This window comes from Anopheles stephensi, chromosome 3, assembly GCF_013141755.1.
Source record: "Anopheles stephensi strain Indian chromosome 3, UCI_ANSTEP_V1.0, whole genome shotgun sequence".
In the NCBI taxonomy this organism is placed as follows: domain Eukaryota; kingdom Metazoa; phylum Arthropoda; class Insecta; order Diptera; family Culicidae; genus Anopheles; species Anopheles stephensi.
In genome coordinates, this window is record NC_050203.1 from 58,207,262 (window position 1) to 58,219,551 (window position 12,290).

The following is a 12,290-nucleotide window of genomic DNA, read 5'->3' on the forward strand; positions in this document are numbered from 1 at the left end:
TCTGTGCTCACGAAACATCAAACATGTGAATGGTGGTGGTTGGTTCGCCTAATGTGAAGCTGTTTTCTTTCCAATCTTCGCTCACATTCACTGTGCGTGCGTGACTGTTGCATTTATTCGTGCACACGTCCACCGAGCATCAGGTTCACTTACTTACTTGTGGCTTCCAGTCTGTTGGAGAATTTCTAAGAAATGCTTTGAAAACACAAAAAATGCACTAGGGTGAGTATTTTAGTGTGGTTTTAAGACAATCCTGTAATAAAAAGTGTCTTTTGTGAATTAATGTTTGTGTGAAGCAGTTAAAACTCACCTTAACCTGAACCCTCTATTTTGTTTGTGTTGCTATCGTGGAGCACACTTTACGACGAGTCCATGCCGATAAATCATGCCTTCAAGCTGCTCCACGTATCACGTACCCAGTCCGGCTTCATCGCTGTATGCGTTTGCAGTATTGAAAAACTGCATAATGGCATGGGCTTCAAGAATTGTTATTGTTGTCCGAGAAGCAGCGCAAAAGAGAGTGAAAGAGCAAACACCATCGCATTCTGCAGGAAGAACAGGGATACAGGGCATGTGAAAGATTAGGATGGAGCTTATAGGCAGTTTGGTGGAGAATCGATTTTTAATCCAAGCCGGTCACGGAGAGCGATAGCCGGTCGCACACAGCGAGAGAAGCCTTCAAACGAAAGTGAAATGGAAAGGAGAAGAAAACAACAGTGAGAGAGAGAGCGCGCGTAGTTGCGCTGCGACCACACTACTACTATGCATCCCTTCGCTGTGTAAAGCTAAGCTAGACCCCGGGAAAGGGGTGGCTTACGGGGCTCGTTTCCGCTCCGTCTGCACTGCACCCTGAAAAACCGGGCGGACACACCACTACACCCACAGCGGCCGAGCGCCACGCGATTTAAGTAGTTGAACCGCGCTTTAAAACGAACGCACTTAAGTTACAGCAGCGGTACGAGCAGCAGCAGCAGCAGCACCAGCGGCGTGCTTTCGTAGCAGCAGCAGCAGCAGAACTTCTTCAACCGAGAAGGAGCTGTAGTGACAGTTTTCAGCTGGTTAGTGTGGTGAGCTCAGCTCGGTTTTTGGGAATCCTTGGACTGTCATTGTGATTTTGGGGTGCATACAGAAGAAAAACCGAAGGGTGTTTTCCCGATCCATTTTCTCCACTTTTTGTGTTATCTGCTGTGTAGGGCTTCTAGCAACAATTTTCTCCGCCGTCGAAAGTGCATGTGTGTCCCGAAGTAGTTTGAGTACGTGTGTGCCTGTGTGTGTGTTTTGGTCTTTTCCTGGTGCAACGTTACCCAGACGACCGTAAAGCGGCCCTTTTTGCTTCGTTAACTTATTCGTTCTGCCTAATGAGCCGCTTGATAGCAACCGGGATAGTTTCTTCACCTTTGCCCCGATCAGTGTCCGCTAATAAGCGAGTCCTCGTAGCCAGACCAACATTTCTAATCTCTCATTCTTCTTTCCATCTGTTTCGCAGGATTTTCTAGCAACTGATCCTTATCATCCTGGAGCTCAACTTTGAACGGCTTTAAAACAAAAAGCGGTTTTTTAGTAAAGCAAACGCACCGAAACCCGAAAAAAAACACTTGCCCAAAAGCCGTACGAGCGGTGCTCGAAAAACAAACATCACAACCTGCTACTACTACTACTACTACTACTACCGATTCCGAAGTGTGTAGTGCATTTAAGTGAGTGTGTGTAAAGTGAGTGTGTCGTACGGGAAACACAGCCCGTCGATAGTGTGTGCGCATCTCAAACCAATCCAAGTAGACCTGTTCGGGACATCGACACTTCATTTTGTGATAGAATTTCAACGCCGTCGGTAGCAGCTAAATTAATCCCGTGAAATCTCTTGCTCGTGCCCGTAGCAACTGTTCAGGGGACAGAAAGCGTCAACCCAAACAATCTGTACTACTCATTGCGTCTGTGGCCGTCGTGAAGTGATTTTGTTGTTTTATTGAATCATCCGTCGGGTGTCGTGTTTTTAACTTTTAACTGAGCGTGTGAGCAATCTCAAAATGGCCCTCCGTGTAGTTGGTCTCATGATACGCCAGGAGCTGTCCGGTCTGGCTAGCAAACCGTCGGTGCGCATGATCAGCACCAGCCGTGGACCGAATTGTGCCAAGATCCTGGAACACTCGCCGAACGCGCAGCTGAACAAAACGCTGCTCGATCGGTACACCCGGCTAAAGTACGATCCCAAGTATGTGCAGGCCACGTACGTCTGGATCGACGGTACCGGTGAGAACGTTCGGCTAAAGGATCGCGTCCTCGACTACGTGCCGAAGAGTCCGGAAGATGTACCGTCCTGGCAGTACGATGGAAGCTCCACCTATCAGGCGCTCGGTGGCAATTCGGACATGAAACTGGTGCCCCGTGCCCTGTACAAGGATCCGTTCAAGGCCGGTGTGAATGATGTGATTGTGCTGTGTGATACGTACCAGCCGGATGGTAAGCCGACCGCCTCGAACCATCGGGCCGCCATGCAGGACGCTTACAACCGTACCAAGGATCTGGAGCCGTGGTTCGGTATTGAGCAGGAGTACACGTTCCTTGACATTGACGGGCGTCCGCTCGGATGGCCGGTTGGTGGATTCCCGGGACCGCAGGGCCCCTACTACTGTGCCACTGGTGCACAGAACGTGGTCGCCCGTGATATTGCCGAAGCGCATGCCGTTGCCTGTTTGTACGCGGGCGTACAGTTTGCCGGTACGAACGCCGAAGTAATGCCGGCCCAGTGGGAATACCAGGTCGGACCGGCCCTTGGCATGAAGTGTGCCGACGATCTGTGGATGTCGCGCTACATTCTTTGGCGCATCGCCGAAGATTACGGCGTGGTGGTGACGTTCGATCCGAAGCCGATGGAGGGCAACTGGAACGGTGCCGGTGGGCACTGCAACTTCTCCACGAAGCCGATGCGTGCCGAGAACGGCATTAAGGCGATCGAGCAGGCGATTGAGAAGCTGTCGAAGAAGCATGATAAGCACATCAAGGCGTACGATCCGCGCGGAGGAAAGGACAACGAGCGTCGGCTGGTCGGGCGGCTCGAGACGTCATCGATCGACAAGTTTAGCTGGGGTGTTGCGGATCGTGGCACCTCGGTGCGCATTCCGCGTGGTGTGGCGGACGCTAAGAAGGGTTATCTGGAGGATCGTCGCCCGAGCTCGAACTGCGATCCGTACGCGGTGTGCAATGCCATTCTCACCACCTGCCTGTTGGACGAATAAGCAGCCTGCTCTCCCCCTTGGTCCTCGTCCCATCTCCCCTCCCGTTTCCTTGGCGCCAACCCACCGCTGCTCCAGAAAGATGAAGGAATGATGTCAGCACAGAATGCACAAGCGATCCCTTGCACACGCGAACCCTGGTAGAACATGCAAGAAACTGCACCCGAACGGAAGGATTGTGGCTGAAACGCAAAATTCTATGTATACGTTATTATATTTTCCCAACGCCCCTAACTGCTGTTCGTCCTTGTTTGCCGAAGGACATTACTAATTGTGCAGTTATGTTTCCGTAGGGTGTCATGACTAAAGAAACCCATTCAATGTAGGAAAGACTCCCACTGAGGGGAATGGTAATGGAAACATGCGTGGAACATGTCAAGACTTTCACGATGCGAACTCGATAGGACTGAAGATGATGAAGCCTGTGGAACGTGTGGTGCACGGAATGGATTATAGCGTACATATTTGTGAGAGATGCTTTTTACAGAACCGCTTTTTGATATAGATGTGTTGTTGGTTTTTTTTTTTGTCTACAAGAATGTTGTTACACGGAGGTATTTTCTATTTTACAACGCATAGAACGCAATTGTACAAAATGTTTAGCGAGGCCAAAACGGTTCTGCATGACAGAAATGAGCGGGGGAAAAAACAAGATTTTAAACGACTCATTACGGGCAACTACTCTTTTGGGTTTTTTTTTAACACGGGAATGGTGCATTTTTATGATTTGTTTTTAAAGTACCAGCAACGCTACATTTCATCAATGAAGCTCGTTTTAACTCATTGACAAAAATCGCGCGTCTTAAGGAGGGAAGAAAGTAACAAAAGGAACGCAGAGAGAGAGAAAATATTTAACGAACGGAGGGACAGCAAAGTGCATTATTTTGAGAGGGATATTAGCTTGAAAAGAACAAAGAGAAGAAAAAATTAATCGCAAATTCCGATCCTCGTTACCATGCGCAGGAACATTAAAAGCGACAAACACTTTATCAAGCATTACTAAGACATGTTGAGTGATTGTGTGTGGAAAAGAACGAGAGACAGCGAGATAGATAAAAAAGATAAAAAATTGTGTGTCGTAGCCGTTAAATTACTTGTTGTTTTAGAATGTAAGTCCAGTTTGAAGCATAAGCGTCTATCAGTGAAGAGAGTGTGCAGTAGAGAAGAGGTGGAGCTCTAATAAATCAAATCATCACTACACTAAACAAAATTGCGTCTTTGAGTGTTCAATTGGCAGCAGATAATTACACAACAATATAACGGGGAAAAAGATAATATAGAAATATTAATAAAACAAACACTTTCAATCACAGCCCGAACGATGGTCGCTCACAGTTCTTTCGAGAAGGCAGCATTCCTCCTCCTACGACAATGTCCGATCAGCCGGCCACGGTCGCTTCTCTATGGAAGTTATTTTTAACCGGTCTTCCTTCCTTCGGCCGCTTCCACCCAAGCGACGTCTCTTCATCCGTTCGGTTGGGGTGGTTGGGAAAATTCTTGCTTTTTTCCTCAGCCGACCAAGTTTAACCTCCCAACGACTGTGTGGATGGGGACCGGCTTAATGATACCCATCATCACCGGCAATCCGGATGACCTTCCCATCGTTTCAGATTTTTTTATACCAACAATTCTACCGCAAGATCAGATGACATGGGCCGGACCTAGTTAATTTTTCGTTTTCTCCCGTTAATAATAAGACAGTGAGAAGCGGTCCCCATTTCTACCTATTCCTGCAGTTCCATGTTTGTTTACAGCAAGTCGTAAAAATCGAAATCGATTCCTTGAACTCCACGACTGTGTCCTTCCCGGTTTGCCTTGCCTTGTCAGAGTTTCCGTGTTGAAGGTTTAAAAGGAAAAGGGAAGGTCTCGTGTTGGTCTCGCTGGCACACCTCCAGACATTGTACCCCAACTTCCCAAGCTCCCCCCGATATACATTGTTCAGCGGGAAGCAAAAACTCTGACAGCTGATTAGTCGTCGAGTCGAAGCTAGCAAAACAAAAAGGAAGGTACTTTCACTGCGCTCCTCGATTTGTGTTCCATCGAAAGGTGTGATGGATGGTTTGCTGAAATAACGATTTGCGTCGGCTCGGTACAAGCTTATGTAATGCACGATGGCGTTCGAATGGTCCACGAACGTTCCGGAGGCCATCCCGGTGAAGCCGAAGGATGGAGCTTTAAACCTAACAGGAGGTGTTGGGGCAAAAGGTTTTTCTCTTATTTTCGGGTTTGTTAGTGTACTTCAGCATAAGATCGTTCATTGACCTTAGTGAATGTTCAGTTTTTGCTTGTCGTTTAGTGATGCAATAGTAGGGGGAAAAAACATCCCGAGATTTTAAAACAAATCAGTACACCCGAGACAGCCGAGATACTTCGAGCCTTCGTGCTAATGATTTACGACGGTAAAAGTGTCGGCAAATGGGTGAAAAAAAGCCGACCGAACAATTTATGATGGAAAGACACTTATCAGATTTCATATATACGACCAACCGTTGAACAATGCAACCCGCTTATCATTGCAATATCCGGTAGAATCATGTGCTGTTTAAAAGATCATACGGGTGTTGCCTGTATTCTGATTCACGTGAAAGACGTCCATTTTCCTTCACGCCAAGTTCGAGGTCATTCAATTACTGTGATGTCCTGAGCCAGCTCAGCAATTCTATTCTACGAATCTTATAGGGTTTTTTAAATGAAAACCTCGAACAAAGATACACCTTTAGTTCCCCGATCGGCTGGAAACACCTTCACAGCCCTTAACACTTCACGCGTTTGTTTGCTGCCAGCGCTAAATGCCAAACAAAAACAACAACGTTGCGTTGCCATTACAGTTCCATTTGCGGTGGCACACGACAACGATATCGATGAGCTCATGAAGGAAGAAAACGAACAACAAGAGAAAATAAAAAAACGCCACACCAACACTCCCCCCTTTTCCGCAAGAACTCCCAGCCTCAACCCTTTCACCCCACTCATAAAAAACAGCTGCCCTACCGGTAACGGAACTCGCCGCTCGAACGAACCCGAGTCGAACACGCGGCCATCAGATGATTTCGCGGCGGGCCGAACGAACGAAACCAACCAAACGAAAGCGAATGCGGGTGCGCGTGTTCGGTGGAGACTTGAGCGTAGCACGCTTTGCGCTAGCGCAAGTAGGTGAGCGTTTTGCGCTTGGGTTTATTACTCGCGGTACGTCAAAACATACAGCGGGTAGTAAGTGTGCAGCGCAAGACGCGGCGTATGATAATACTAACAGAGCGCGAGGGTACGCGATAAAGGGGCGAAAATTGGCCAGCAAGAGCGAAGGCAGGTCGGTGTTTGGTTTGGGGATTTTTGTGTGATGGTTTTTGCCCCCATCTTACCAGCTGATCGCAAATTGGGTAAAGTTCAGACGGATTTTCTACTGGGCCACACACACACACACACAACATATAGCGCCAACAAAATTTTTGCATGCTCGTCCGAATCTTGGCGAAAGGGAGATAACATTCATTATCTTAGTTTGAAGAAGAAAAAAAGACAAGCAATATGTAGGTTATTGCTTTAGTGGCTTTGGGGGTTTTACTCCAAGATTTTGCGTCTCCTCCTGCGGGGTCACAGGCGGCGAGGTTTATTGGAACCGATGTAAAGCTTCTTATAAAAACAAATCAAAACCCACTCCTTCCTTTTGACTGCGGAGGAAAGAAAGTCCCAGCGCGGCTCATTGGGATGGGCGAATGTGCGAACCCACGGCTCGAGCCGTGATGACTGTTGCTCGGGGCGATAAAGCTTAAAATGCGTGTCATCGAATCTAGGTTAACCCGTCTAAAATATCTGTCTTTTACGACGACAACGACGACGACGGCAATGCCTGTAGCTAGTTAGCTGGTTGGTCTGTTTAGCACAGGCCGAGAGTTGAGTGTGGTGTCTTGTTTTGCTCCATAGTACGGGAAACATAAATAGAAGCCATTGCGTCCCGATTTATAATCTAGCTTGGATTAGAATTCGGAATAGGAGACTAGAAACATTCAGAACAAAGCGAATCAGAATTTATACTTGTACTGAGGATTTATTGAAAATTGTCTTTCTCATGGCTGGACTCTGGAGAGGGACTCTTTAAGCGTCAGGTTAGACACCAATGTCTCATGGCTTGAACTAGAGAATTATTGAGAGCTAGAGGCAATCATACTAGAGAATTATTGATAACTGACCCATGTTTCTTAACAGTTCTTCAGTCCCAATTCTGGAGAATTGCTCTGCATGCTGTGTACTAAGCGACAGTATGGCCAACCAATACCTCAGGACTCGCCAGAGTTCTTCAACGGCTTCAAATCCCTAAAATCGCGGTTCCAATGAAACTGGTTTACCACTCCGAAAACCCGACCTATACGATGACTTGGCATATATCTGTCCACAGGCTGACGAGCCTTTCGCTTTCGCAATAGACACACACACACACGCTCACTTATGCTAACCAACTCCACGACTCCCCTCTCTGAACTAGATCCTCTTCCTTATAGTCTGCCAGTTAGTGTTCCTTTCGAATCCATATTGATTCCATTACGGCGATCGTCGAACACCAACCATCGTTCTTGCACAAAAAAAAAAACACAAGACACAAACGCACGATCGTTTCCTGGTCGAATCGGATCGGATTTGTTGTGTTGTGTTGTGATGTTCCTTACCAAACACACACTCACACATCCCATTTTCATCTTTCGATATTTGCATCCCAACAACTCACCCCGGTCGAGTGGGTTGAACCGGTTTTTCTGGTTGTGGGTTTGAGACGTTTGAAATGAAAAGCATCGAAGCAAACCGAGCAAAACTCGGCGTACCAAAGTATTTACTGTTTGTTGTTGCTTTGTATTTACTTTTGCTTCAACTACTACTAAATTATTCGCATCACGACGGATGCCGCATCGCGCTGTTGGCGTTTTGCTTTGCTTGATGTGTTTTGTTTTGATCGTATGATCTTCTATCAGTACTGTGGGGCTCTAGGGTGACACCTTCGTTATTACGCGTCTAAAAATGAAAATCAATCATTGGGCTGAACATCGTCGTCCGGTCCGCGGTTGGAATTGACCGCCCACCGTGTTGATATGATCTGCTGCACGAAGATAGGTCTGCAAGGTTCGATTGAGTGCGTGGTGGCTCGACGGGAAAACCATTTTTATCTCGCGGAGTGGTAGTTTCGCCGAGGCGCAAGACCGCCCATTGACGGACCGGACACACTCAGCGACAAACAGCATAGACATTATGACAAAAATAGCTCTTGACAGCCGGTTGAATGACTGATGGCGGTACCGGGGCCGGTGATGGCGCGAATGCGTTCGTTGTCGATATGATGGGCGGCACCGTATATCCCGATCCCGAACACTGTCCAATAATGTTACGGACGTAGAATTTGCTAGAAATGCTACCAAGAATATCCCTGCCAGTCGTTGGCGAACAATTTAATGCTAAAACAATGTTTGCCCATTCTTCGACGCCCTTTCTTCAAAAATCAAATTTAAGCCTCAATTAACACCTCTTTGGCTGACTGCGTAAATTTACATTACGCTAACATCTTAATAGCTCACAAAATCGCCATTTATTAAATAGAAGTGTTAACCGATTCCACAAACTGTTTGCGAACCCCCCATCCCGAACAGTGTCCAGCAATCGAATTCCTGTTGTGTAAGCACCTACCCTCAATGAGCAAACGTTTATCTGTTGTGCTTGATCTTCGCGGGACGAGAGCCGTACGCTGCTCGGTGATCGGTTACAGCATATTGTGTGTGTGTGGGTGTTTTTTTAGCTGTCGTTTCTATCCATCATTACGCCATCTTAAAAAAAAACCGTACCCGTTTTCCCTTTCCGTGACCTTTCCGGGACATCTCAAAGGCCCATTGTTTACCAATATGTGTCCATCATAATGGCCGTTATCAGCCGTTGTCTTCGATACTCTCGAAACCTGCGGGGGCCCAAGAGAGTTTTGCCAGGGGGGGGGGGGGGGAAACCTTGGAAGGTAAAGGGACTTGAAACCAAATCCTTCAAGTAGCTCGTGCAGTAAGAAGACAAATCACCGATAACGCTAACTTGAGCGGAGCGCTCTCTATTACCATTTTTCGAGTGTGCGAGAACTGGTCGGAAAAAGTCTGCTCTATTCCTGCAATTATTGGCGGTGATATAATGGCGATTTGTAGCTAAGGAGGCATTGTGCATGTGTGTACAAAAGGCTCAAGATTTGCCGATCGGAAGAAGCAATGCGAGACGCTGATGACGATGTTGAAGTTCGACAGACAGAGAGCCATGTCATCATCCATCCCGTCCGGATGGTACGCGATCGGTTTCCCATCGTTGGTGCCACTCGTAATCGTAAATCGCCGACCACCGAAAGAAAAACACTTAATAGCTCGGTAGTCAATTGCTGATTAGAAATCGGCGACGGTGTTCCCCCGGCGACGTCGACAACATCATCATCATCATTATTTACGTTAGGCGATGCTCCACATCAATTGCGCACCTCGCGTGTGTCCGTTTGACGTTTGACGTGCTGTTGTTGATGATTGGAAATTGAATCTTACTGGAAGGAAACATGCAAACTGTTTGGCCGGGAATGTGTAAAATACTAAACAAGGGAAGAAATGCATGCATGTGCGCTTTTGTTGCAACGCTCTTATCAGTTGCTGCGACTGTCGCAAGAATCGCACTCGCAGGTGTAAACAACGCACTCGATCACGAGAGGTTACAATAGTAGCGTTTGCTTCGCAGTTTTGATCGATTACATCGATTCATCACAGGAACGGTTGTGATGGTGTTGGTTTAGCGTCTGGAGATAGTATTCAATAGTCAGGGGAGCTCAAGCCAATTTCTTCTTCAACATTGTTAGGTGTGAATTAACGCCAATAGTGACAAGCTATTACGGAGCACAAATCGATTCCCTCCGCCATTAGACGGGTGTTACTAAACGCTACTAATTAGCCGATAAACACAGCCATTCGTCGCGTGCCGTTCGTTGGAGGCTCGCCAGCAGTTGTAATTGGCGGTTTGGGAGTACACTCGGCTCCCGATGCCCGACGAGTGAATCAGCCGATCCCGCGGCCCTACCTGTCGATCACAATTCTGCCCCCGGGCACAGGCTGACGTCTTACTCCGCGGTTATTAACACTCGGCTGAACTAGACGCCGTAACATCTTCGGCCGAACGTGAGCTGCACGTTTCCTTACTGTCTCGAGAAACGTGTTATTGGCTCCGATCCAAGCACCGAAAGCTTTAATCCATGTGAATGCATTCAACTCCGAAAACTTGCCCAAACAGTACCCTCCCCACAACGGTGCAACGTGTTGATGGCCGAGAAAGATGTCTCATCCCATGGACGTTCCCAGGGAAACCGTTTCGCCACGCTTCGCTTCGTGCAAAAACCAAAATTATCAACAGTCACACAACAGACACCCGTTGGCTGCATGATTGGAAGACTCGAGTCGCGGATAAGCCGACAGCACTCCTCGCGAATCTACTGTACAGTGGACATTACAGGAAGTGGGTCGCCTCAAAGAGCACGCAGCAAGAATAAAGAAGATTCTTTACCACAACCGTGTTTTTTTATGCTAGTTTAACAATGTGACTCTTTCTTTATGTTACTTGCCACCCTTTTTTTGCAGCATCGTCGGCGCGACCTCCTTTCCGGGAACACCACCGGGTTATACGAGTGTGTACACCACTACCGACTCAAAGAATGCAATAAAAATTACGACAGCTGACGCGATTTGTGTCGTAAAGCAGAATAGATAATCTCGGCCCCGGCCAGACATGACTTTCCGCCAACGGGCTCGCGGGTGCAGTGCGTGGTTTTAAAAATCACGCAAAAGATTACCGATCCGCTCCAGCCACAGTTCGCTCCACCGAAAGACACCGATCGTAGTTGGGATGGTTTCATCGAAATTGGAAATCGGAAAACTCGGTGCTCACGTTTTGTAGTAACGTTACCGTGCCGACGTTTGCACGTTCCCATTTGCTCAGTTACGTTTGTACAAGTGAGAACCAACTATACATCTTATCAGCAGCGGACGCACCATGCCGGCAAAACATTCTTTGGCCATGGTTTCGGTTCTTCTATTTACCGAATCGCTTAGTTCCCTGTGTCACCCCTGTTCGTTTGGTTGGTAAATAGAACGGGAGCCCTTCCATCCCCTTCTTTCATAAGAGTTTCGTCAGCTGTATCGATAGCATAACCTTGAACCTACACCAATGCCCACAAAACGAACGAAAATAACAGCATGGGAGAGAGAAGCATCGATTTGAAGATCAGTCGGATGATCTGCCAGATCTGTATACACTATTTTCGAACGGGCTTGTTTTCCTTCCTACTTCCAAAGACCATAGCCAACCTTCAAGCTTAAATCTTACCCTGTCAAAATACTGTCACGCGTTAATTAAACACTGCTGAGGCCTAGTGATGGTGATAAGCCACCTCCCGTGATTGGAAGCATAATTGAAGCAGAATGATAAAGAATGTGTATCGGGGGACCCGATCGGCTTGCCAGTTGTGTGTTGTCCGTTGTCCGCCGATCGACTATTGTGAGGGGTGTGTGTGTGTTTCCAAGGCAACACCGACAGAAATGAAGGCACCGTCCCAAAACCGGACCGTCCACTTTGTGAGGACGCGTGACTGTCGTTTGCAAAACTCGTCACAAACAATGTAAGGTTGGGGCCGGTTTGGTTGGTTGATAGATAGGTTGGGTAGATAGTTCCTGGAAGTCATATTAGTTTGTTTGGTAAATATTATTTTCATTCGCGAGTGTTTAGCTTGTGCCTAATGTCTAAAAAGCAGATGAAATATTTATTTTTGTTTTGAATTCTAATTGCGCCACAGCAAAAACGTTCCTCGAACAGCTTTGCAAACAAAAATACCACGAATGCTTTTAAAGAAGACAATTGATAGCAACCAAACACCTCATCAATTTCATAAACAAGTAAACCGAAATTAAAAAAAAAATAGTACATAACTCAATTTCAATTAAAAAAAAAACAAAACAAGAAGAGATAATGTTTTTCGTACTCACACGTTACATGTGTTAGATGCGATTGATTTTGGCT

General features: G+C 47.0%; 1 protein-coding gene across 3 annotated transcripts; it reads left to right on the forward strand.

Annotated features, from left to right (window-relative positions):
* Nucleotides 1-84: 84 nt before the first annotated feature.
* On the forward strand, nucleotides 85-4,545 carry LOC118508980 (glutamine synthetase 1, mitochondrial). Of its 3 annotated transcripts, none has more exons than XM_036048968.1 (2): nucleotides 85-222; nucleotides 1,487-4,545. In XM_036048968.1, exon 2 carries the CDS (start codon nucleotides 2,028-2,030, stop codon nucleotides 3,234-3,236), a length of 1,209 nt encoding a protein of 402 aa, XP_035904861.1. In that variant the 5' UTR covers nucleotides 85-222; nucleotides 1,487-2,027; the 3' UTR covers nucleotides 3,237-4,545. The 3 variants fall into 3 exon arrangements, with proteins under 3 accessions (XP_035904861.1, XP_035904859.1, XP_035904860.1); XM_036048966.1 differs by lacking the exon at nucleotides 85-222 and adding an exon at nucleotides 904-1,058; XM_036048967.1 differs by lacking the exon at nucleotides 85-222 and adding an exon at nucleotides 921-1,067.
* The last annotated feature ends 7,745 nt before the right edge of the window (nucleotides 4,546-12,290 follow it).

Excerpts from the sequence above, each read along its gene's own strand:
- LOC118508980 (XM_036048968.1), top strand. The coding sequence starts at position 2,028 with ATGGCCCTCCGTGTAGTTGGTCTCATGATACGCCAGGAGCTGTCCGGT.